Raw genomic sequence first — 27,942 nt, 5'->3', positions numbered from 1 at the left:
AGGAATTATGTACATTATTTACTTTGATGGATATTTGTCTTCATCTTGTTTGTTGTTAACACAACGTTTCGGCTGATATACCCTCCAACCTTCATAATAATAATAATATCGAAAAATACCTTAGGAATGAGAACCCAGGTTCGAAATTCCCCCAAGACACCTGATGAAGGCTGGTGGATATATCAGCCGAAATGTTGTGTTAACAACAAACAAGATGAGGACAAATATCCGTCAAATGTAAATAATCTACTAATTTCTACTTGTTCTTGAAGCCCAACTCCTTTTCCCACAATCAATGCTAAAACCCTGTCATTTCCAGTCAATGTAAAGCCTCTGTCATATAGAGGGATAGGGGTAGGTGTCTTGCTGTAGAGTCCACACAAGAATTTGATACCACAATTCTCGGTCCACTGGTCGTTTTTGAATCTATATTTCTAATTTTACTGGAATAAGGCAGGTACAGCAACTGCTGTGCTGATGATGCGAATTGGGGCAGAAACACATATCCACTGCTGTCCTCCTTTCTCCAAACAATCACACTTTCTTTCTTATAACAGTATATCCTCGTTCTTGAGATTATCTCTCCGCTTTATTTGGTATTGTTCCTATTTTCCATTAAACCATAATTCTATCTTTTCTAGAAGCAAAAATAATTTCAATAAATCAAGAATTTATCTTGTGTGTTATTTAATATAACCTTATACATTATTGTTGTTCAAATACATGCCCCTGGCCATTGTGAATTGTTTCTCTTTGCTCATTTTCAATTCATCACATAAAAAGCATCCAGTCCACACTGTAAAGTGGTTGGAGTTTGGAAGGGCATCCAGCTGTAAAAATCTTGCCAAAACAGACCTTACGGGGTCGATAAAATAAGTACCACTTAAATACCGGGGTCAATGTAATCGATTTAACCCCCCCCCCCCCCTGAAAATACTGGCCTTGTGCCAAAATTTGTAACCAATGTGTGTGTGTGTGTGTGTTCATGCATGTGTGTGCACAATCCAATTTTGCTTATATGGTTGGTAGACTGTGGTCAATGCATACAACGTTTGTGTGTAACCATGTACCAACATATCACATTGGTATCACATGGTAATATGCACGCACACACATCCACACAGGGTTGGATGAAGAGGGCGCAGGCGTGGCAGTGTGTTAAGAAGCTTGTTTCCCAACCACATGGTTCCGGGTTCAGCCCCACTGCATGACAGCTTGGGCAAGTGTATTCTACTATAGCCTCGGGTTGACCAAAGCCTTGTGAGTGGATTTGGTAGACGGAAACTGGAAGAAGCCTGTTGTATATACATATGTATTTTGTCTCACTCCACCGCTTCATGATTGGTGTTCGTGTGTTTACGTGCCTGTAGCTTAGCAGTTCGGCAAAAAGAGACCGATGAAATAAGTACCGTGCTTTAAAAAAAAAAAAGTCCTGGGGTCGATTTGTTCGACTAAAATCCTTCAAGGCGGTACCCCAGCATGGCCGCAATTAAATGACGGAAACAAGTAAAAGATAAAAAGAAAAGAGGTATGTATAAATAGATACGGCACGTTGATTTAAGGTTGCCCTCTGCGTCGTAGATGGAAATGAAAGAAAATATAATCGTGTTTTATAAAATAACCGACTTATTATGTATGGGAGAACTTGAAGCGGAGGAATAATTTTGCATATATTAAGAAAGACAGAAGGTTGGTGGAGCATTAGACAGAGAAAAGGGGGAGGGAAGATGGTACGTGGCGAGACAGAAAGAGTAGTAATGATAACGAGTTAGAGATAGAAAGAGAGAAAGAAATAGGGCAAAGTTTATCATTTAGAAGTTTTGTTGTTGTTGAACTCTCAGCATGGCAGAAACCGTTAGATTTGTAAGTGCCGAAGAAGTCACGAAAGTTTTAACTTACCAACATCTTATACCTGTCTTAGAAGACGCCCTTAAGCAATATTCTTCCACCAAAAACGTAAAGATTATACAACCTTCTAAAACTTTAATTGAAGTTAAAGAGAATAATGGGTTTGTATGAAATACTTTTAATTATATCGATATGTAGTCTTCAAGTTTTCTCTGTATAAACTTGTTTGTGAGAAATCTTCAGGATTTTTTGAACTATTATTAATTTAAATTCCTAAATAACTGAGACAACTTCTTATTTCATTGCGAAAATTTTGTTTATAAAACAAACAGTATATTTTCGGTCATTTAAGTTTAGCGCCATTATTATTATTATTATTATAAACCATTTTTTTTTCCGGTAGTTTCATGCCAGCTTTTATTTCCCTACCTGGTGCACCTCCGTGTTCCTGGGATGCGTGCGGCATTGTGTTCTTATTTCTGTGAGGATTAAGGGAGCGTAGACTCCTCTTACACCAGTTTCATTTGTTAAGGGGGTTAATTACTTGTTATAATTAGTGTATGTTATGTTGATGTGTGTAACGTAGGTTGTTATTTTGTTGGACCTTAATCTTGTACATGTTGTATGAGTTGCGTTGTTTTTAATTACTAGGTACTTGTGGGTGTGTGCGCTCTATGAAGATTGTTCTGTTTGAGTTATTCTATTGAAACGTCTTCAACAAGATGTGAGTTGTTCCTAGCAGAGCTATGTGTAATGTTGTGAACCATTATATGTCTTCTATATTTCTTTTCATAATTTTAATATCGTGTCTAATGCTCCAATAACTCGTCTTATTGTTTTCACCGTCGTGCTTCACATCTTGAGTTTTTTCAGTTTCGGGGTCCTTCTGCTTCGATACTTTCCTTACTTTTCAAACGAAATGTTTTCACCAGAATGTCTATCATTATGCATGTGCTTGTTTTCTTGTCTTTTATCGTCTGAACGATTCACCTTGATCTCTTTGTCAGTCTGGGCAGCATATCCCAGAGTATTGTAACCGGGTCGTTGCCACGCACCGTCTTCGGTACATATTTGTACTACTCATTTGTGTTCACTTTGAAGTGTTGGTATTATTGCCAAGTAAATGTAGCTGCCAAATAAGTCATCCCCGTGTATATACTCACATTTGATAAGCACTGAGCAATTGGAGATGATGTGGTCAACTGTCTCATCGTGTTGGTTGCACAATGATGCATTTGCTATTAGGATTAGTTTTCTTGATTTTATCTTCATAGTTGTTTGTGGGGATCTAGTTCAAAACGGGGGCACCAGTATTTTCTTAACGAAACACTTTGAAACTTGGGACACTGATAGAATGTGTCATATAAAACATCTTTTTCTCTTAGTCTTCTTAAGAAAAATTATTATATTGCAATTTATTTCATGTTAAAGTTGTCGTATTTCTGTAATTTCAACCAATGACTGACGTCCATTCAGCCGAATACATTAAGTGCTGACTACGTAAACAAACGATTCTGGCGGTGATAAAATTATTATTTCCTTGTTAAAAAATGGCTGAAGCATATTGGCAGTAGCTAATAAACCTTTCTATTATAGGCACAAGGCCAGGTTTTTGAGGGAAGGAGCAAGTCAATTAGGGTTAGGGAAAACGAACACACGTGTGTTGCCTCTCTGCAAAATGTCAGAAGTAATGGAGATTAAATACGCTTTACACCACTTAAACTGCCAAAGGAGTAACTGTAAACAGCTGAATACTTGTCAGTGATTGGTTGAAATTATTGAAATAAGACAATTTTTTACATGAAATTAATTCGAATACAAATTTTTTTTTCTGTTCTATAACACAAAATAGATTATACGAAGTTTGAAAGTCTTTCGGTACCAAAAACACTACATAAAACATAAATGAAAACTGGTGCCCCCGTTTTGAACTAGATCCGTTTGTGGTCAGGCATTAGTCTTGCTTAGTAAAGTTACTCTATTTCTGCTTTTGTTCTGGAGTTTTTGAGCCATTGTTGACTTTCACTTTGGCTTCTCAGTGAAGCCTTGCACGGTATTGACCACCCAGTGGTTTTTCTCTCCATTTCTTCTTGAGATTATGTTTGTTTTCATGTTATTTTTTGTATGTTTTACCATTTCTGTTGTGTTCTTGTCTAAATTTAGTATCTGAATATAGTCTGTTTCTGCTTTCTATTTTATCATTTCTTGTGTATAGAGAAGGGGGTCCTTTTTTTTTTTTTTTTTGTTATCTATTTCTTTATTACATTTGAGTTTTCCACTCTTTGTTTCTAAGCATTTGAGCTGTCCAAGTATGTGTGCGGGTTAGGGCATATTCTATATCTACTTCAGGATGATGGCTTCGATATGCTATAAGTAGTTTCCTGGTTTTTCTATCTAAATTTTTCAATTCACTTAAATTCCAGTTAATTATATTAAAGCTGTAGTTTACAACTGGTATGGCCAGCATATTTATACCAATTCTATTTCTAGCGTTGACTTAAGCTTATGATATTAGTCTAACTCTTCTATAGTATTGTTTTTGTCTTGGGGAGGTCATTACACCAATAATAACACATGCACTGGTTCACTATCACTTCTATGGTATTCATTCTTAATTTTCATTTCCATGTGTTGTATATTAGCTGCCTTGACTATTCCTAGGTATTTCTATGAGTGATTATGACCTACTTCTTTAATTCCAGTGTTTATGTCAAATATGATATTTCCAGTGCCAGTTAATTTGCTTCTTCTTAATGTTACTTTGGCACATTTGTTTAATTCTTTACTCATCCTTATGTCTTTGTTGAAACTATTGACAATTTTTAGGAGGTTTTCTAACTCATTGTTACTTCTTGCAAAGATTTTTAGGTCGTCCTTATACAGGAGATGGTTTATATTGGGTCCATAACATCTGTACCCCATGGTGGTGTCATTTAGCAATTTTAGCTAGCAGGGTCAGAACAAGACAGAAAAGTAGGCAGGGCAGCAATTCACCTTGGAAGATTCCTCTTCTTATAAATATAGGGCTGGCTTTGATAATAGTCTCCCTATTTTTCAATGGCATAACAGTTTTCCATTTTGTCATTGCATAACTCATATATTTAAGCAGTGTTGGGGCTGCCTTATGTGGAGTGACTCCAATATCCACGAATATGGAATGCTATTGAAAACCTTCTTGTAATCCATCCATACCATGCTGAGACTCGTTTCCATCTTTTTGTAGTTTTCAACAATGGCCTTATACACTTGTAGCTGTACTTTACAGCCATACATCCCTTCTAGCACCCCTTTTGAACTTCTGGAAAGACATCAGTTTCCAGATGTTTAATAAGTATATAATTAACACGAGTGTTTTGTATGTTGTTGGTAGGCATTTTATGGGCCTGTAATTTTGTGAATGTATGATGTTTTTGTTTTTAGGGATCAAGAACAGTTTCCTCACCAGTGTCAAATCAGCTGTTGATTCTGATTGGCTTAGTATTTAATTAAATGCAGATGTTGTATGTACATGGCTACAGATGAGGTGTTTTAACCAGAAGCCAGGGACCATATCTCTTCTTTTCTAGTTGCTGATGGCTCTCAGTGTCTTAGTGATTTCCTCACTACTGATGGTTGACCATATCTGTGCTGTTATTAGGCTTTTTTTAAAATTCCGGTTCCCTTCTTGTCCATTGTGTATTTTTGTTACATGAAACTGTCAAACCCATACAGCCATGGGAAATGGACAGTAAATGATGATGATGATCTCTCACTCTCTCTCTCTAAGTTGTGATTAAGAAGTCAGACCAAATAGTGATATTTTGAAATGATTTAGTATGTACATACTAAACTCCGCTTGCAAAGACCTGTTGAGGGAAGTGAAATCAAACCAAATTCGACGACTGGCACCCATGTAAACCTCTCCTTCATTGGACACTGAACTTGACTTGCGAGACCTGTTGAGGCAAGTGAATGTGAAATCATATTGGCATCTGTAACAGTGGAGCGCTAAGAGCACCGTCGGAGCGTGATCATTGCCAGAGCAACTGTCTGGCTTCCATGCCAGTGGCATGTAAATAGCACCATTCGAGTGTGATCGTTACCAGCATCACCTTACTGGCACTTGTGCCAGTGGCACATGAAAAAACATTCGAGCAAGGTTGTTGCCAGTGCCACTGGACTGGCTCCTGTGCAGATGGCACGTAAAATATACCATTTTGAGCGTGGCCGTTGCCAGTACCACCTGACTGGCCTTCGTGCCGGTGGCACGTAAAAGCACCCACTATACTCTCGGAGTGGTTGGTGTTAGGAAGGGCATCCAGCTGTAGAAACTCTGCCAAATCAGATTGGAGCCTGGCGTAGCCATCTGGTTCGCCAGTCCTCAGTCAAATCGTCCAACCCATGCTAGCATGGAAAGCAGACGTTAAACGATGATAATGATGATTTCAGGTCTGTGTAACATATAAAAGAAATTGCATCCATTATGTAAGATCTTCCTCAGTTAAAACTTTTAAAGAATGTTTACATAATGAATGCATATCCTATTATATATATTACGCAAACCTGAAACGTGTGTATTAAATAATTTCAAAATATCATTATTTGGTTTGACTTCATTATCACAACTAATAAACTCGAAACCAGTACAAACCAGCTGTCCACTTATCTGGAGTAATTTGTTGATTTAAGTCAAAAATTTTAGTACCATGCACCACTTCTTAGTATAACACGAAATTTATGTTTAAGTGTGTTTGTGTATAAATTCCAATCATGTTTTTTTTTTAAGAAGCTCAATTATTTTTTCCAACCTTCCTTTTCCAGGTTGTGTCTCGTAATGCCATGTTACAGTGCTGCAGACAACATTATTGCTACCAAACTTGTCACCGTTTTCCCACAAAACAAAGATATTCCTTCCCACGATGCTGCCATTGTTGTATTTAGCAGCACCAATGGTAAACTTTTGAGTGTAGGTTTCTGTTTTTTCAAATCTAACAACAGCACTTAGCTTTCTTTAATTGTACACCCATTCTTAGATATATATGTATATATTGCCCAGGTGTCGAAACCATAATGATATCCGTGGGGCAGCTGATGATGGAGGTATGTTGGATTGTTGGTATGGCTGTGGAATAGTATAATAACACATCCTTTTGAGATATATATATATATATATAGAGAGAGAGAGAGAGAGAGGCAATTATGTGAATAAACAAATCAAGACAAGAAGCCCTCAGCTGGAAGATGGAGAAGTACTGAAGGAGGTGTTTTTGTGCAGGTTGGGAGACTAACACTTTAGCATTTAACCCTTTTGATACCAACCCAGCTAAAACCACCTTAGCTCTGTAGTACAAATGTTTTTGTTTTCATAAGTTTTGAATTAAAATCTTCCGCCAAACCTTAAGTCACAATTTATGTTCCTAACACTAGCTGAATGAGAACCAAGTTATTGTACTAAATTCTTTGTTATATTTAAAATGAATTAAAAGAAACACAGAGCATCTCAACAGAAATACAGTAACGAAAGAGTTAAACAGAATATTACAGAGTGGATATACTAAAGTGTTTTTGTTCATGAATCAATTTGATAAGCATTGACCTGGGTCCCAACAACCAGCAGGGGTCACTGTTCACTTTTTATTTCTTTATATCTTGAGCCTTTAGTTAGAAATGCTTTTTCTTTTTTTTTTTCATTTTGATAATATTGTTGCTGTGTGGTAAGAAGTCTGCTTCCCAACCAAATGGTTTTTTGGGTTCAATCCTACTGTGTTACACTTTAGGCATGGGTCTTCTTCGCTAGCCCTGGGCCAACCAAAGCCTTGTCAGTGGATTTGGTATAGGGAAATTGAAAGAAGCCTGTTACACATACACACACAGATATATGTATGCATGTTACTGTTTGTCCCACCAATTCTCCCCTTTTGTCCCTAGTACCCACATAAAATTTCACACTGCTCTCAGGGGGCTGTACCATCCACTTTTAGAAGCCCTGATTGTGTCTTGAGCAAGTTCATCTACGACATCCACTTCAAAGTTCTTCTGTTGATTTGATAAGTGTCCAGATTGTTGGTGCCGTTGTTGTTGTTGATGGTAACAAAGACATCGTGATGTGTTTTTTTGTTTTTGTTTTGCTATGAGTGGTGGTGTCCATGGGTGAGATAACAATGATTGCATTCTTCCTGTTGTTTAACCCTAGGTCAAGCCTGAAAAAACTGGATTATGATCAAAATCGTTCCAATCATGATCATTTTGTATTTCAAGGACTATGTTATCCAATGTGCCCTTCTTTTTTCAAGTGTGTGATTGGAATGTGATTTGGCTGCAGTTCTTGTAACTTGTAATATTCCTTGTCTGTAGGTGATTGATGGAAAAGTGATCACAGCAATGAGGACGGCAGCAGTGACGGTTATTGCAACAAAGGTAATTATTCTATAGATTCTTTATCCAATATAAACACAAATATGGGGCAGAACAACAGTGGACCTACTGTCAACATGCAAATCTATCATTCTTTTTAACTCTTTCATTACCAACCCAGCTGGTAACCAGTTCTGGCTCTGAGTACAAATGTCTTGTTTTCATAAGTTTTGAATTAAAATCTTCCACCAAATCTTAGTTACAATTTATGTTCCTAACATTAGCTGAATGATAACTAAGTTATTTTACTAAATTCTTTGTTATATTTAAAGTAATTGAAAGAAACACAGAACATCTCAACAGAAATATTGTAACAAAAGGGTTAAAATATAAAATAGAGAAACAATTCTTAACCCTTTTGATACCAACCTGGTTGAAACTGCCTATGGCTCTGTAGTACAAATGTTTTGTTTTTCTAAGTTTTGAATTAAAATCTTCCACCAAACCTTAGTCACAATTTATGTTCCTAACACTAGCTGAATGATAACTAAGTTATTTTGCAAAATTCTTTGTTATATTTAAAATTAATTGAAGGAAACAGAGCATCTCAAAATAAATACAGTAACGAAAGGGTTAAAGTAAGATACTGTAGATCTTTCTTTTTCTTTTTTAATTGTTGTGATTATTCAAGACATCAGTGTTTTATTCTTTTTTTTTTTCTTATATCAGAAGTGACAAATTGTCATCCAGGAATTTGAATGGCTGTGAATACATGCCCATAAGTGCAGGAACAAAATTTGATTAGTGGGTACAAACTTAGTTTTTCAAGAGGATGTTCAAAGCATTTTCATTGTCCCTCGACAAAATTTTAGGGAATGCACTTGCTCCTCCTGCACCCCTTGTTCCTGAACCTATGTACTTACTGTTGAGAAGGCCCCAAAAGACCGAAATGTATCTGGTGTTCTTGCTAGCTACTGCTGGGAAAATGTTTGTCTCCTCTAATATTTATTGTGTTTTTAACACAGCAAGTCCATAAGAGAGTTTATTTCAGGACAAATACCACAGTGACTGGTCTATTGACAGTGCATACATTTAGTATGATACAAAGATAACTGTTTTAATTTAATACTGCTTCAATTGCATATATACCAGAGTTTTAATTGTACTATTTTATGATAAAATTATTTTCCAGAAATTTTGGGGTAGGGAGGGGGCAGTCGATTAGATCGACACCAGTATGCAACTGGTACTTAATTTATCAACCCCAAAAGGATGAAAGGTAAAGTTGATTTTGACAGAATTTGAACTCAGAATATAAAGACAAACGAAATACCACTAAGCATTTTGCCCAGCGTGCTAACGTTTCTACCAGTTTGCCTCATATATACATTGAGTTGATTTTACTGCTCCCTGGTGGCACATGTAGAAAGGTGGTATAATACATTTCCTCTGCTAGGGTAGAGAACTCTTTCATGTTTTCCTTGTCTCATCTACAAACAAATATTCATGTCCTAATCCCAGCCTAATTACCAATTAATTTAATGAATCTAATTTACTTTTATTTTTTTCCTTCAGTATCTATCGGTGCCAGAACCTAAAGTTTTGGCCATTATTGGTTCAGGTGTGCAGGCTAGATCCCACTTTGCTGCTTTTACGAGAGCCTTCAAATTTTCTCAGGTAAAGTATTTGTTTCTGTTCCTCGTCAGTGTGGTGGTGGTGGTGGTGGTGGTGGTGGCATCGGCACAGAAATGGTAGACAAAATGTTTTGTAATATTTACTTATGCTGTAATTCAAATCCTGCTCTGTGGAGGCATGTAGCTTGGTGGTTAGAATGTTGGACTCATGATCATAAGATTGTGGTTTCAATTCCTGGACCGAGCAACACATTGTGTTCTTGAGCAAGATACTTCATTTCATGTTGCTCCAGTTCACTCAGCTGGCAAAAATGAGTAACACTGCGACAGACTAGCGTCCCATCCAGGAGGTGAATTTATCCGCCACTGAAACTGGGAAACTGACCTTTATGAGTTGTTGTGAATTGAGAAGGTAACTTTACCTTAAATCCTGCTCTGGTTAATTTCACTGTTAATCCTAGCAAATAAGGACTGTTTGTGGCCCTGAGATTGGTGCAGTTGACTGTTCCTATAACTTTATGGCATTGTCATCATCATCATCATCATCATCGTTTAACGTCCGCTTTCCATGCTAGCATGGGTTGGACGATTTGACTGAGGACTGGTGAAACCGGATGGCAACACCAGGCTCCAGTCTGATTTGGCAGAGTTTCTACAGCTGGATGCCCTTCCAAGTGAATTTTTTTTTTTTTATACTGGTTCATGGCCTAGTGGTTAGGATGTTGCTCTCACAGTCATAAGATCATGCCGGTGCCATTTGAAAAGCACCCAGTACACTCTGTAAAGTGGTTGGCATTAGAAAGGGTATCCAGCTATGGAAAGCATGCCAAAACAGACTATGGAATTTGAAGTGGATCCTGGCCTTACCAGCTCCAGCCAAACTGTCCAACCCATGCCAGTGTGGAAAAATAGAGGTTAAATGATTCAGTGTGTCCTTGAGCAAAACACTTCATTTCACATTGCTCCAGTTCACACAGTTGTAAATGAGTTCCAACAGCAACACTTGGGAAGTTAACCCTGCAAAGGACTGGCATTCCATTCAGGAGGAGTGTTGTAATCTCAGTCACTTATACACCATGCAAACCAGATTAAGCTCCGACCTCACAAGTCCTAGGACTCGTAACAGAACTCAGTCCCACTGGTTTTAGTCATTGGACTGCAGCCCTTTTGGGGTACAGCCTTCAAAAGTCCAACTAATCATGCCATGTCCTCCCCATCTACTTCTAAGTCTTTCTGGTACTTCTTGTAGTGATCCATTTTTGTTAAATGTAATCCCCTACACTGTCTCCAACTTCACTGTTTTAGATGCCATAAAAGATACTATGGAAGAATTATCCAAATTCACTTTCTGACATTCTTGTGTTCTAGGTAAATGTTTGGAGTAGAAATAATGCAAACGCCAAAATGTTTGGTGATGACACTGGAGCGAAAGTGTGTGGCACCGTAGAAGAAGCTGTCAAAGATGCTGACATTATTGTTACTGCCACAGCAAGCAAACAACCTCTTTTAATGAAAGACTGGGTCAAAGCTGGTGCTCACATTAATGGTTCGTATAAATAGAGATGCTTAGAAGATAATTGTCTATGTGTGTGTGTGTGTGTTTATACACTCACTCGGCCCTGCACTGAACTTCCCCCCCCACTACTCTTATCTTCCTAACACTCCTCACCTGCTGTAATCATACAAGAGCAGAATCTGCACATAATCCATACCGTCCCCCCCCCCTCCTTGTGCTACCAATTATGTCTTCTTCTCACTAAAACTGCTTCTATTTCTCAACTATCTCCTCTCATTCTCAATATCATCCTTTCCCATTCCATTTCTCTGCCTCCAGTTATTTCTCTGTCTCCCCTGAGTGCCATTTTTGGACTGTCATACCCCATCTGTTGTCTGCTATCATTCTCGACATCCTCTCATATGTTGATGGCTTCCCCTATCTTTGTTCTTCACTCACCATAGCCACCCTTACATACCTCTAACAACTATCTGTCTCACTGTACATCTCTCTCTCAAGCCCCCCCCCCCTCTTTCTATCTCACCCTACACCTCATTTCCATAATTCCTAATCTATGCTGTGACTGCAAATTACTCCGTCGTTTCCAGACAAATCTTTTGAAGAATATGATATCCAGTATGTCCTTTCTTTAACCCTTTTGATATCAATCCATCTAATTCCCATTTTAAAGTTATCTAAATTAAAATCTTCCATCAAGATTCCATGTCAGCTTCTGTTCTAAATTCCACGCAAGTTCATTATTTTCTAATTAATTGAAACAAAAATTGTGTATTTCACCAGAAATATGCTGTCTTTGTAAATGCACAACTATACGTTTCCTGGTCTTGATGACGTTACTTGTCTGCTTTTCAAACATGGCAGGCTCTTTCTACTGCACCAGGTTTCACTGTGTTTCCACTTCTGCCATAATAACTGTGTTATTTGAGAACAGTGACAAAATAGCCAGCGTTGTTCTCCTGTTCAAAGAAGGTGACCATACATCACCAGTCAATTATAATGCAGTGAAACTCACAAGTTTTGTCACCAAATTGATGGAGTTGTGCATCAAAAAGAGACTCTTTAAATTCCAGAATTCTCATAACTTTATTCAACCCTCACAATTTGGGCTAATCCCCAACTCCAGCTACAGTAGTTGCCAACTCATTAAATTTATAGAAGGTATCACACAGGAGCAATAAACACTGAAAATGTGCAGAAAACAACCTTTGCCACACTCCAGGGAGAAAAACTAGAAGTAGTTGATAGCTTCTGCTACCTAGGTGACCAAGTTTGTAGCGGGGGAGGGTGCACTGAAAGTGTAGCTGCTAGAATAAGAATAGCCTGGGCAAAGTTTACAGAGCTCTTACCTCTGCTGGTGACAAGGGGCCTCTCACTCAGAGTAAAAGGCAGACTGTATGATGCATGTGTACGAACAGCCATGCTACATGGCAGTGAAACATGAGCTGTGACTGCTGAGGACATGCGTAAGCTCGCAAGAAACAAAGGCAGTATGCTCCGATGGATGTGTAATGTCAGTGTGCATACTCGACAGAGTGTAAGTACCTTGAGAGAAAAGTTGAACCTAAGATGCATCAGTTGTGGTGTGCAAGAGAGACGATTGCGCTGGTATGGTCATGTGGCAAGAATGGATGGGGATAGCTGTGTGAAAAAGTGCCACACCCTAGCAGTTGAGGGAACCTGTGGAAGAGGAAGACTTGGGATGAGGTGGTGAAGCACAACCTTCGAACTTTAGGCCTCACCTAGGCAAAGACCAGTGACCGGGAACTTTGGAAATATGCAGTACGTGAGAAGGCCCGGCAAGGCAAGTGGGAACATAATCTGTGGCTTCTGCCAGAAGTGTAGCCAGCTCACTTATTCATATCTTTACTTCATTGGACACTAAACTCTGCTTGCGAAGACCTGTTGAGGCAAGTGAATCTGAAATCGAAATCAAACCAAATTTGACGACTGGCACCCATGCCAACCTCTCCTTCATTGGACACTAAACTCTGCTTGTGAAGACCTGTTGAAGCAGGTGAAATTGAAATCGTAATTTAACTATATTCGATGACTGGCACCTGTGCCAGTGGAGCGCTAACAGCACTGTCTGAGCATGTTCATTGCCAGAGCAGCGGTCTGGCTTCCCTGCCAGTGGCCCGTAAATAGCACCAGTTGAGTGTGATCGTTACCAGCGTCGCCTTCTAGCACTTGTGCTGGTGGCACATTAGAAAATCATTCGAGCGAGGTCATTGCCAGTGCCGCTGGACTGGCTCCATGTAGGTGGCACGTAAAAAACATCTTTTTGAGCGTGGCCATTGCCAGTACCGTGTAACTGGCCCTCGTGCCGGTGGCACGTAAAAGCATCCACTACACCCTCTGAGTGGTTGGCATTAGGAAGGGCATCCAGCTGTAGAAACTCTGCCAGATCAGATTGGAGCCTGGTGCAGCCTCCTGGCTTGCCAGTCCTCAGTCAAATCATCCAACCCATGCTAGCATGGAAAGCAGACGTTAAATGATGATGATGATGATGATGATCACCTGAATTGCAGACAGCAGCTCATGGGTGGATTTGATCTATCTCACCTTCACCAAAGCTTTTAATTCTGTACCACACAAATGACTTATGGTGGAGCTCTTTGCAATGGATGTGTAGCGTAGATTCTGTAGATGTGAAGGCTAATCTTTGTCACTGTTTGAAGTCGTTCATTCTGTGTTGAAAAGCAGTAGCCAAAACACTAGGACAACATTCTACATCTTATGTGATGACATCTGATGTCCCACAGGGATCTCTTCTGGGTCCCATGTTGTGTGTTTCATATATTAATGAAATAGATGTTAACTTGAATATGCAGGTGACATTATGTGATACCTTGATATAAAAAGAATGGATTTTTGCTTTAAGCACTTTTTAGATTGATCAATAAGTATAGGGGAATGTGGATAAATGAGTGATTGAATGAATGTGGGTGATATATCTGCTATTACTAAACTGTTAAGAATGGATGAAGGGAGACATTAAGGGGTGATGCCCCAAAAGTGAGGGACTTGAAATAGGGCTTGTTTTGCATGGACAGTGATTGTGAATGGATGCATGAGAAGCCTATCCATATCAGGAAGAGTACAGAGAGTGTCACAGTGTTGACCAAGTTCTATTTGGAGTTTAAGGAGTTCCCTTTTCAGGGGTCGTTTGCCAGCTCAAGGCAACAGTCCTCTTTTCTACCTTTCACACCACAAAATCCTTTGTTTTTAATCTTATTAAGATGGATATGTGATTGTGTATATATATATATATATATAGATATATATATATATATGAGACATTCTGCCGTTGTTTGAACTGTTACATAAATCTCGTTGCAGCCGTTGGAGCCCCAATAGGTGAATGTCAAGAAGTAGACTCAGAGTTGACCAGGTCTTCAATAGTTTATGTCGAAGATTATGATATGGCCTATAAATACAGCGGTGAGCTTGGTGCTTCAAAGGTAAAGATTGGCTTACATGTTTTGTAGCTAAATGTTTTTTGTTCAGTTGTTGTTGTTGTTAATTGTTTAACCCCAGGTCAACCTGATGATCAAAGTCTTTCTAACCATGACTGGTCAAGCATAGAATATATAGGTAATTTAATGTGTCCTGTATTGAAAACAGTGATTTGGCTCGTATTTCTAAACTGGCAGAATCATTAGCAGACCAGGCAAAATGGTTGGCAGCATTTTGTCTGCCTTTACATTCTGAGTTCAAATTCTGTTGGGATCAACTTTGCCTTTCACCCTTTTGGGGTTGATAAAATAAGTACCAGTTGAGCACTGGGACCAAAGTATTCAGCCTACTCTCCAACAAAATTTCTAGCTTTGTGCCAAAATTTAAAACCGTTATTACAAGTGGCTTCATTTGTTTGCAATCTTCTGTAAGAACTATTGTGGGTTGGCAATAAGAATGATATCTGGCTGTTGAGAATCTGCCTCAGAAAATTTCCTGTGACCCATTCAAGCATTAAATGGATGATGATGATGATGATGGATTTGTTAGTTCATTGTCTTGCCTGTTCAGCTACTTGCTCAGGAGGCAACTAGTCCAGTATGTTTTGATTGAAGATCTCAAAATAAACAGCATCTTATTTGTTCTGTTCAAATCAGAAATTTGGTTTCTGTTCATAAAGATCCTGGGGTCAATTTGCTCAACTAAAGGCGGTGCTCCAGCATGGCCGCAGTCAAATGACTGAAACAAGTAAAAGTGTAACTGCACAGATGTTATTCGTTAACTGGGGTTTTATAAATACCCTTCCAATTTGAATTTACTTGTAGGCTTGAAGGCTTCAAAATCAGATTGGCTCCAACCATGATATATAAAAGTTTTGACACTATTAGATGCTTCATGAGCATAGGTTCAGGAACAGGGGGTGCAAGTGTAACCCCTAAAACTTTTGTGGGGCAATGAAAACGCTTTGAACATCCTAAAAAACTGGGTTTGCATTCCCTAAGCAAATTTCAGTTATGTCTACACCTTTTCTGAGTTCAAATTCACTACAAATATTTCATTGTCTCAGTTCACTAAGATATGAAAAATTGTCCCCCCTCCCTTGCCAGTTTGAGTCAGAAGAGCTGGTCACCCACTGATGGATACTTCTGCTCACAAATCAGGTTGAATAACTATTTTGTCTCAATACTGTGGCATGGATGAGATTAATTCTCAGTCGCCCAATCTTTCAACCAAGACACAATACCTTGTTGTGGTTACTTGGGAAAGGTACAAACATAGCAATCAACATTTTCCTCTCACTTGCACCCATAAATGTCACCTTAGAATCATAAACAATTAGGATTATATCTGATATCAAGAGGTATATTTAAGATCATCATCATCAACGTTTAAAGTCCACCTTCCATACTAGCATGGGTTGGACGATTTGACTGAGAACTGGTGAAACCAGATGGCTACACCAAGCTCCAATCTGATTTGGTAGAGTTTCTACAGCTGGATGCCCTTCCTAACGCCAACCACTCAGAGAGTGCTTTTACGTGCCACCGGCACGAAGGCCAGTCAGGCGGTACTGGCAACGGCCACGCTCAAAATGGTGTATTTTACGTGCCATCCCTGAAATCATAAAAGGATCTAACAACTGACCTAATTTATCACAACAAGACTTGGAAGGAATGAATATTGGTCCTTTCTGTTTTTCAACAGTTTCTCATTCCCTAATTGATGTCTATCAGAGGATTCCCACACTTATGCTCATGGGAGGGGCCTCAGAAATGGCATAACCAAAGGGTCTCTCCTTATCTGAATCCACCTCTCCCTCCAATCATAAACCACTAGCAGAGTGGAGTGAGGCGCACAGATAGCAGAACTGGATCTACAGGGTCATCAACCTCTCAGCCTTATCAGTTATTTTTCAAAGTAGTTACTCTCATATATATATATATATATATATATAGCTACCTCGTGTTTAGGTTATCTTCACTTCAGAACAAAGATCTTTGCTTTATTTGGGTGAAGTCAGTCAGTTAAATTGTCCGTTTGACATTTGTGTGAATGAGAGATTAATTGTATTAAAATTTCTAAACTTCAGGCCAAAGTCTTTGGGGAAATTGGAGAAGTCATTGCTGGACAGAAGCAAAGTTTTAGGAATAAAATCACAATGTTTATTAGTCTTGGTATGTATTTCCTTTTATCAGAAATAATCCTCTCTCTCTCTCATATATCTTTTATCATTTACTTGTGGCCATGCTGGGGCACCACCTTGAAGAATTTTTAGTGGAATAAATCAGCTCCAGTATTTGTTTTTTTTTCTTAAGCCTGGTACTTCTATTGGTTTCTTTTTGCCAAACCACTTAAGTTACAGGGACGTAAACATACCAACACTGGTTGTCAAGTGATGGGGTACAGACACAGACATTTTTGGGGAAGATAAATGTAAAACATACACACACATCATCATCATCATTATATACATGTATGACTGTTTTCTGATACTACAAAAAACTCCTTTTAACTGCAAAACTCAGAAATGTATATCCTAAAACCAGGGATGGGCTGAGGGGCACGTAAAAATTATTAAAACAGCTAAAAATTTTCTGAAGCAGCACCCCCCACTTATTTTATCTACAAGCCACCATTGCTTCTGACTTTTCCTTGTTCCATTCCATCCTTCTCATTTCTGTTATATATGTTTATATAAATTATCTATACTAAACTCAGCCAAGAATTCGTATTCCAATATAATTTCAGTCAAACTATGATACAAAATCATTTATTCTGTGAAAACGTATCTTTGTTTTTCATTTGTATAAAAGATTCATAGAATAAAGTTATTTTCCATTTATGCTAAAAAGTTAAACTTGTTTTAATTACACAAAATTCACATACATACATATAGACCCTCTCGTCGCTGACATTTGACGAAAGGTGTTTTCTTTCTGCCCACTGGTCTTCCTAAAGAAGAGACGTGAATTTTTCTGTCTCTTCTACCTAGCGTTCATAATAATTATTTTTCTATTGTCGTGCTTTTACCAGTTTTTACTGTCTTGTTCTCACCATCCTGTTCTTAACACTTTCACCCTCAGCAAAAAATTCCAAATTTTATTTAATTTGCTTTGTGGGAAGGACTGTTCCAACGATGTCACGTATTGTCCTTGCCTTTGAAACGTGGAGTAGATGGACAGGGACAGCTGACGAAGGGATATATTCTTTATGTTGCATGTCTCGTTTCTCTTTTTTTTGTTCGTTGTTTGAAAAAAAAGTTCATTTTCTGTTTTCATTTTTATGTTTTTGTTTCTCATTGTGTTTAATGTTTTTTTGATGTCCTGTACCCATATATGCATGTATGTATACATATAGATGTAGGTATTTACATATATGTATGGATATATGCATATATCTATATCATTATATATTTATATATATACATATAAGAAAATTTTGCATTTTCAGCCATCCTCATCATTTAACGTCCATTTTCTATGCTGGCATGGGTTGGATCAGTATTTTTCCTATATACACATATACATACATATAACAAAATTTTGATGGATTTTTAACATTTTCCCTATACACACACACGATGGGCTTCTTTCAGTTTCCATCTACCAAATCCACTCAGAAGGCTATGGTTAGCATGAAGGTAAATTCTTTCTCAACAGAATAACAATCCACTTGAATTCTCTTCTTCGCATGTTTGATCCTGCCATTTAATCTGTGGACCAAGTGGCACTTTGGGTCCTTGAGCAACGCTCGTCATTTCCCAATTGCCCCAGTCTACTCATACATTGCAGAAACCATGGAACCTTCTTTGTCTCTTAACAAAAGACCAAAGTTCAATATTTTGAATTCTCTACTGTTTCTTCCATTTTATACAGCATAAAATTCATTACCTTGTTTGGTTTTTTTTCCTAAAATCTTTATGGCTATATGACCACCACTCTGGCACAGAATCCATCTCTGGATTGCATCAGATTAAATTTTTATTAAAAGCATGAATAGTTGATAAAACAAACCAAACCGAGCTGTCTAACGCATTCTCACCTTTTATTTTTGTTTGTAGGTATGGCTATTGAAGATTGTGTGTCAGCCAAGTTGGTTTATAAAAACATAACAAATAACCTCTGAAAAAAAATGAAGAAAGGAAGAAAAACCAGCCAGAAAAGGTTCAAATACCTCAATGAAATGAACAGCTCTTAAGGAAACAAAGAACATTTTTGATTTACCCGAGAACCCAAGCAGAAGATAATGAACAGGTTGGTTTTCTGACCAAGAATTCTTGAGATGTTATGTAATTCTTTTGGGCAATGTTAATTAATCTAATAATGTAAAATGTCACGGAATAATTATTGCATTGTTTTTTTTTTTTGGTGGTGGTGGCGGGAGTCGTTTGAAATTCAAGAGAATATTCTTTCATTATTACTATACTAGAGTGTTACCACTTTATGATGACAGGCAACTTTGGAAGTGTACCTTTGCCATCACAAGTAATATCAGGAATTTTGATTGTAAATCAACTTTTTATCAAATTTCTTGGTGCTTATACAAAATGATGAAATGAATACCAATTTTCAAATGAAAACCGTTTAAAAATTTAAATAAAATAAAATTTCTCATTTCTATATTTGCAATAAGTACATGACATTATTTTCCTACATTTTATGAACATCATTATCTACCCCATTGGAAAGATATCTGCAAAATTTAATTTTAAAATGCCCCCCCCCCTCCTCCTCCCAGCTGTTTACTCTGACTTTTAACATAGCATGTAAATGAATATTTTTGTAAAATTACCTCCTCACTAACAACTACAAACTCGTCCCCCGCCAAATCTGAAAGTCCATTATTCATTATATTTTCTACTCGATTTGCTATTGAGTTGTTTCCCCTTAGTAATTGTAGGCGTTTGTGTCGTGTGTTGGCAATAAAACAAAGATAATTATAGAGTAAAGATTATTTGCCAATATAACATGGCAGTCCTGGTTTAGGACGAATGTTGCTGTAATTTAGCTCCAGGAGACATGGTCTCCACCTGACTATACGACACGATCTGTGTCCTATTTTCGAACAAGGGAATCTAGTACGCCCCACTCAGCTCAAAACAATATTTGTGTATCGCGATTTCTGATGAAGGGAAATAACCTGGAAATCACAATACACAAATATTGTTTTGAGCTGAGAGGGGGTGTTAGATCCCCTTGTTCGAAAATATAAGGACACAGATCGTGTCGTATAACCAGGTGGAGACCATGTCTCCTGGGGCTAACTTACAGCAACATTCGTCCTAAACTAGGACTACCATGTTATGTTGGCAAATAATCTTTACTCCAAAGTACTGTTGCTGAATATCTCTCGTTGTGAGATTTACAAAGATAATTATGTCTTCGTGGAATAATGTAGTGTTTTGTTACCATAATGATGCCATTTTTGAAGCACTTCGGGGTGTTTTTTTTTTTTTTTTCGTTTAAAAAAATTCCTCAAGCAATAATGCCAGGTCCTATGTACAAATTTCTATCTACCTATTGGTTTCACATTTTAGCACAAGACCAGCAATTATGGGGGAGGCAGTTAGTCGATTACATTAACTCCAGTATGTAACTGGTACTTATTTTATTGCCCCCCTCCCCCCGATGAAAGGCATAGTTGTCCTCCTCAGAATTTGAATTCAAGAACGTAAATACAAAAATTCCATGAAGCATTTTGTCTAGCAAGGAAACGACTCTACTTACATTACATGTTTTAGTGCACTACAAATGTTTTCCCTAAATATGTGCTGGTGAAGTTGGAGTGCATCTTTTATGCCATCAAATATGGTAGTTAGAGACCTTATGATTAAGAGAAAACCTAAAAGAAGGAAAATTTAATTCAAGTCCATAATAACAACCTGTTTTGTTCCTTTCATTTCATTAACAGAAAAATGATTTGTGGTAAGACGATTATCTCCCTTACTCTAGCAAAGACAAATTGTCTAAGATGAAATTTGCTTTGTCTCACACAGAAATTGTGGAAGATGCACAGAGCTATTGTGAACTCATCTTCTGGTGGTGACTAAAGAGGTCAAAACCTCTTCTGCCTTGTCATCAGATATCTCAGGGTCACGAGCATTTCGTCCCTGCCTGAGTGGGGCAGTGAAGACAAAACATTTGCTTACAGTCATTTGTCAACCACAGCTACTTTGAACTGGTTTCAGCTGCCATGCTTATGTCCTTAGTGGCTTCCTTCAGTTGCCTGAATTCCAAACCAATCTTCTGCTGGAAATCTAGCAGGAAAACTGCAGAAACCAATCTCAATAGGAAATGTAGCTGTCTGCCATCTTTTGAAAAGAACCTCATCAATCAAGTTTCAATATTTTGCTTTCTTCCATTGGTGAGAAAATCAAGTGTGCTATTAGTGGGAAAAATAAAATTACTTGAAATTCTTATACATCACCATTCTGTGTAAACATATACCAAGGAGGTAATTATGTGACTAATTCTATCGCTCTGTTTATTGCCATGAACATGTATTAAGAGATAAGGTTTCTTTTTCAGTTGGGGAATGTGCAGAAGAAAAAAAAACTGGTGGTAATTATTAGAAACTCTTGAAGAGAAGGGGAGATAACTACTGGAAACCAGGCAACTTTACAAAGTACACATTCTTAGGAGGAATTTGATCGTTGCAGATAAGTGGAGAACTATGAACATGTTAGTCTTCTAAAAATATCGTTGCTTGACCTACCATTGCATAATGTAGTCCTAGATAGATGCAGATTAATTCGATTAAGGCCTAAAATATAACAAGTACTGGGCTTAATCTGTTCAAATGTAAAACCTTTCAAGACAGTGCTATAGCATGGCCACATTCTGATGATAGAAACCAGATAAAAAATCCCTGGTAACTTTTGTTTCAAGTCAATGCACACGTCAAGATAGAGTAAAGCACGTTATATATATATATATATATATATATATATATATATATATATATATATCACGTTTGTTTTCCATGCTGGCATGAGTTGAACGACTTGACAGAAGCTGGAGGGCTGCCCAAGCTCTGCTGCCTGCTTTGGAATGGTTTCTATGGTTGGATGCCCTTCCTAATACCAACCACTTGACTGAGTGAACTGGGTGCTTTTTACATGGCATTAGCTCACAAGATTAGAAATGCTCAGCTGGAGAAGTAAGTGCAGGGGACAAGCCTGTGGACAAGAACAACCACACTTTTACTTGGCAGGTTTTCTCTAGCACAGCAAACTGCCAGGAGTCTCGGTCCCTTGTCATCCCCTCTGTGAGTCGCAATGTCTGTGGATCCTTACTCACCCCTTTGTCTGTCTTCCTGGGTCTACCCCATTCACATGTTCCATCTACTACATATAGTTAAATAACCATCTATGTATCATACTAAATGTATATACTCTGATGAAAGGCATGATGGTGTAGAATTGACTTAGATAAAATCTCTTCAAACACCTCTTTTAAAAACATAATATATGGGAGCGGGTCAAACATCATTGCTCCTGTGACTCGTGAGAACAATACATACATACATAGTCTTTCTTGGCATTTGTCAATGCCATGCACTCATTTGTATTGAATGAAATTCAGACAGGAAACAGTGAATAAAACTTTCACTTGTATTGCAAAAGCTTGCCACAGTTTTAATAAACACAATGTACAGCAATTGAAACAAATTAAAATTGCCATCTGTGTATCATACAAAATGTATAAACACCATTAGAAGGTATAATACTGTAGATTTATCTGAAATAAAATCCCTTCATAAACTTGTGTTTAAAATAAAATATACACACACACACAGTTGGCTTCATGAAGATGCTGCCTAACCAAATTTCACTCACAAAACACTGGTTGGCTCATAAACATAAATCACCAACATATGATTGTCCATGTCATCATATGACCAACTGTCTCCTGTGCTGGTGACACGTAAAAAGCAGCATCCGAACGTGGCCAATGCCAGTGCCACCTGAATAGCTCCCTGTGCTGGTGGCACGTAAAAAGCAGCATCCGAACGTGGCCAATGCCAGTGCCACCTGAATAGCTCCCTGTGCTGGTGGCACGTAAAAAGCAGCATCCGAACGTGGCCAATGCCAGTGCCACCTGAATAGCTCCCTGTGCTGGTGGCACGTAAAAAGCAGCATCCGAACGTGGCCAATGCCAGTGCCACCTGAATAGCTCCCTGTGCTGGTGGCACGTAAAAAGCAGCATCCGAACGTGGCCAATGCCAGTGCCACCTGAATAGCTCCCTGTGCTGGTGGCACGTAAAAAGCAGCATCCGAACGTGGCCAATGCCAGTGCCACCTGAATAGCTCCCTGTGCTGGTGGCACGTAAAAAGCAGCATCCGAACGTGGCCAATGCCAGTGCCACCTGAATAGCTCCCTGTGCTGGTGGCACGTAAAAAGCAGCATCCGAACGTGGCCAATGCCAGTGCCACCTGAATAGCTCCCTGTGCTGGTGGCACGTAAAAAGCAGCATCCGAACGTGGCCAATGCCAGTGCCACCTGAATAGCTCCCTGTGCTGGTGGCACGTAAAAAGCAGCATCCGAACGTGGCCAATGCCAGTGCCACCTGAATAGCTCCCTGTGCTGGTGGCACGTGAAAAGTACCCACTACACTCTCAGAGTGGTTGGCATTAGGAAGGGCACCCAGCTGTAGAAACATTGCCAGATCAGATTGGAGCCCGGTGCAGCCTCCTGGCTCGCCAGTCCCCAGTCAAACCATCTAACCCATGCCAGCATGGAAAACGGACGTGAAACGATGATGATGATATAATTAATTTTGAATTTAGTTCACAGACCACCAGGGGTCTGTGGACCCAAGGTAAGTAGAATCTATAGCATGATGGACAAAATGTGGTATTTAGTAGGATGGACAGTATTTAGAGACAAAAAAGAGACGATAAGGAGAGCTTGGCTGAAACCGTTAAAGAGATCCAAGTAAGTAAAAGTTGTTACTCAGAGATGTTGCAGGTTTTCTAAATCTCTGACCAATGCAGCTTAGTTCTCTATTCTCAGGTGTGGCTATGTTGTAAGTAGCTTGCTTCCTAACCACATGGTTCCAAGTTCAGTCACACTGTGTGGCACCTTGGGCAGGTGTCTTCTACTATAGCCTTAGGCCATCCAAAGCCTTGCGAGTGGATTTGGTAGATAGAAACTGGCAGAAACGTTAGCAACGCCAGGTGAAATGCTTAGCGGTATTTCATCTGCCGATACGTTCTGAGTTCAAATTCTGCCGAGGTCGACTTTGCCTTTCATCCCTTCGGGGTCGATTAAATAAGTACCAGTTACGCACTGGGGTCAATGTAATCGACTTAATCTGTTTGTCTCCTCTGTGTGTAGCCCCTTGTGGGCAATAAAGAAATAAGAATCTGAAAGAAGCCCATCATGTATGTATGTATATATATATATATATGTGTGTGTGTTTATGTCCCTGTAGCTTAGCAATTTGGCAAAAGAGACCGATAGAATTAGTACCAGGCTTACAAAGAATAAGTCTTGGGGTTGATTTGTTCAACAACAGGCAGTGCTCCAGCATGGTCGCAGTCAAATGACTGAAACAAGTAAAAGAATATTTACTGTTGATTCTTTTGTAACCCTAGTACTTGTTCTATCAGTTCCTTTTTGCCAAACCACTAAGTTACGGGGGTGTAAACACAATAATATTGGTTGTTAAGCGATGGGGGGGAGCAGGCACACAAACACACACACATATATATATATATATATATATATATATATATATACGACAGGCTTCTTTCAGTTTCCATTGACCAAATCCACTCACAAGGTTATACTATCGGTCACTTTTTGCCAAGCTACTAAGTTATGGGGATGTAAACACACAAACATATATATATATATATATATATTATTTTATTAAATGAGTTCCAACTCTGTCTGTTTTTTATGTTTTATTTATATTCTTGTAAAATTAATGTGGGATATAGAATATGGAATATGGAATATATAATATAAAAATGGTTGGTACAATGAAATGAAGTATTGAATGTCTTATTGAATATATGGAATATTGAGTGTTCAATATAAAGGATTAAATATATAAAGGAAAATACGTATTTTCAATCCTTTATATTGAACACTCAATATTTCATATATTCAATAAGACATATATTCCATATATTCAATAAGACATTCAATACTTCATTTCATTGTACCATCCATTTTTATATTATATATTATATATTCCTTATTCTGTATCCCACATTAATTTTACAAGAATATAAATAAAACATAAAAAACAGAGTTGGAACTCTTAATAAAATAATATATTCCTCTATACACGATCATACAAAAACCCCCTTTTTTTGTATTTATTTTTACTCACACACACACACACATATATATATATATATATATATATATATATATATATATATATACGACAGGCTTCTTTCAGTTTCCATCTACTTAAATCCACTCACAAGGCTTTGGTTGGCCCAAGGCCATAGTAGCAGACACTTGCCCAAGGCGCCACACAATAGGACTGAACCCGGAACCATGTGGTTGGTAAGTAAACTTCTTATCACACAGCCACGCCTGCGCCTATACACACACACACACACACAGTAGCAAGCAAAAAAAGAGAATGGTTAATTTTTTTTTAAATGTCAGAAGCTAGTGAACGTACAAATTCGTAATTGGTTCCATAAACACAGTTAACCATTTGCTACATTCTGTGAAAAATCTAAGTTAGTACAATGGTACAAAAGTTAATAAAACAAACACTATTTTTTTAAAAATGTCTAGTGCAAAATAAGAGAACGGTTAGATTCCTTCAGAAATTTCTGGAAGTTTCAAACATTGTTTACAATTGCAGGCTCAACATTACTATTGTCTCAGCATTGTGCTACCTTCTGAACATGGCACACCACGCTGAAGTTACTCCGAGCCTCTGAAAAGAAATTGTCAGGATTGACTCTTTTGGTTATTTCATGAGACTGAAGGAGATCAAAGAGGGCAGTTTCATGTGTTCTTTAAGCTCTATGAAGAAACTAATGGTTTTGAACCAAAAAAGGCAACTGGTAGACCACGCAAAACCACCATGTGAGATGATTGAGCCATGAAATGGTATGTATTGAAGGATCCTTTCAAGAATGCGGCTGGAATTTCTAAGAAAATGAAAGTAGATAATGGTATGGAAGTGAGCCGCTTTATCATGTCTCGTCATCTGAAGGAATTTGGATTAAAGACTTGTTACCTGGCAACGAAACCTACCATGAGCAAGAAGAACAAATTGGAAAGACTTTTACTTGCAGAAGCTCATGTGAAATGGAGGGATGAAAATTAGTCAAAAGTTCATTTTAGTGATGAAAGCAAATTCAATTTAGTAGGTTCAGATGGTAGACAGTATGTTAGGCACTTCACAAGGGATTGGCTAAAATCCAAGTGCCTGAAGAAATCTGCCAAGTTTGGAGGAGGAAGCGTCATGGTGTGGGTATTGATTTCTTTTGAAGGAGTTGGCCCTCAAGTGCAGATTAAACGTGACTATTAATGCTAATATCTATTTGAATTTGGTTAAACAGCATGTGATCCCATCATTACGAGCATTTTCGAATCAAGATAACGCCTCTTCTAATACTGCAAAGCGTGTCACTGGATTCTTTAGTGAACAAAATGTCCAAGTAATGAAGTGACCAGCACAAAGTCTAGGCTTAAATCTTGTTGAAAACCTTTTGAAGATACTTGGAGACAAAGTAACACGAAGGGCACCAACTACTACGATGAATTTATGGGAGATATTAGAAGAGGAATGGAAGAAAGTAACACCTGACTTGTGCAGGAAACTTGTTATGTCTTGTGGCAATCGATGTGCAGAGGTGATCTCCAACAAATATCATACTAACTGTATTAAGTTCATATTTACATTTCTTTCAATCATTATGGTTTTGAGTTAATTGAAGCATTTTTTGGTTTGATCATTCTCTCATTGGACAAAACTAGTGTTTGAGTTATTAACTTTTGTTAAGACCATTGTACAAACTTAGATTTTTCACAGAATTTAGCATAGGGTTAAGCATATTTACGAAACCAATTATGAATTTGTACGTTTACTAGCTTTTCTGAAATTTTAAAAAATATTAATCATTCTCTTTTTTTTTGCTCGCTACTGTACATAATTAAAACATCACTTACAAGTGAGAAGCATCAATCATCCCAGTTACCAATGATGAGGAAGCTGCTCTGAACTTACACAACTTGGTAGAAATATCAGCAAAATCTCCTTCAAATCACATCGAACAGTGTTAGAAGATGAGAACACATCAGTTAATGTAGTCCTAGATACACTAGGTCTGAAAATGAGAAGAACAGTCATAGCTGGAATGCTTTTGACCCAAGGTCTGCTCAAGCAGAGCCAACCAGTAGCAAACAGTAACAAAAACAAATAATAAATATAAAAGTTAAACAATAATTCATAAAAAAAGTAAACAAAATCTTTTGAAAAATGGTTTTGTCAAGAGACACGGGAGGGAGGGGGTATGGTTAGAGAGTGAATATATTGCGGGAATATTGGCTGTCTGTAATCTGAGTACAAAGGTTGGTGAGGACAATAAAGTACCGGTGAAGCTTGCCTCTCTCTCAATCAGTAACATTGTGCCAGTCATCAAAAGGTTTGTGGGAAACCAGAGTCAAGATCTTTTCTAGAAATGGGTGTCAGTGAGGGATTTCCCACTTCAAACAGATCAGGTGTGAGAGCATAACAGACCGGACCTAGTGGTGGTGGACAAGGTGCACCACACATGCTATATAGCTGATGTTGCATGCTCCTTTGACCCACAAATAGTCAAGAAGGAAGGCATAAAAATAGATAAATACAACCCTCTTAAGTACAAAATAGCCTGGCTATGGAAAATGAAGGTGAAGATGGTGCCAAGCATTGTTGGGTCCTTGGGAATAGTATCAGAAGGCATCAAGAGGAATATAAAGGAAATTGGAACAGAGTGTCCAGTAGAACTGTTACAAAAGGTTTGCCTCCTTGCCATGGCCAGAATAATCAGGAAAGTATTAGATTGCTGAAAAGAACGGATAACATGGTACTGTAGGCTGCAGCTAGCAAACCTGGTACACATGCAAGACTCCAGGAGTTCCAACAAAACTTGTGATAAAGAGAAAATAATAAAAATGAGAAGAATAACAA

At 38.2% G+C, this 27,942-nt stretch overlaps 1 protein-coding gene across 3 annotated transcripts; it reads left to right on the top strand.

Moving 5' to 3' along the window:
* Positions 1-1,427: 1,427 nt before the first annotated feature.
* On the top strand, positions 1,428-19,406 carry LOC106870447 (ketimine reductase mu-crystallin). Of its 3 annotated transcripts, none has more exons than XM_052968612.2 (8): positions 1,428-1,528; positions 6,649-6,793; positions 8,182-8,244; positions 9,757-9,858; positions 11,184-11,361; positions 14,671-14,792; positions 16,877-16,961; positions 18,848-19,406. In XM_052968612.2, the coding sequence occupies exons 2-8, from the start codon at positions 6,662-6,664 to the stop codon at positions 18,910-18,912; spliced, it is 747 nt and encodes a 248-aa protein (XP_052824572.1). In that variant the 5' UTR covers positions 1,428-1,528; positions 6,649-6,661; the 3' UTR covers positions 18,913-19,406. The 3 variants fall into 3 exon arrangements, with proteins under 3 accessions (XP_052824572.1, XP_014772027.1, XP_014772028.1); XM_014916541.3 differs by lacking the exon at positions 1,428-1,528 and adding an exon at positions 1,711-2,009; XM_014916542.3 differs by lacking the exon at positions 1,428-1,528 and adding an exon at positions 2,435-2,572.
* Positions 19,407-27,942: the final 8,536 nt, after the last annotated feature.

Source organism: Octopus bimaculoides, chromosome 6 (genome assembly GCF_046866305.1).
Source record: "Octopus bimaculoides isolate indiv1 chromosome 6, ASM4686630v1, whole genome shotgun sequence".
NCBI classification, from domain to species: Eukaryota; Metazoa; Mollusca; class Cephalopoda; order Octopoda; family Octopodidae; genus Octopus; species Octopus bimaculoides.
This window is presented reverse-complemented; position numbering and strand designations above follow the sequence as displayed.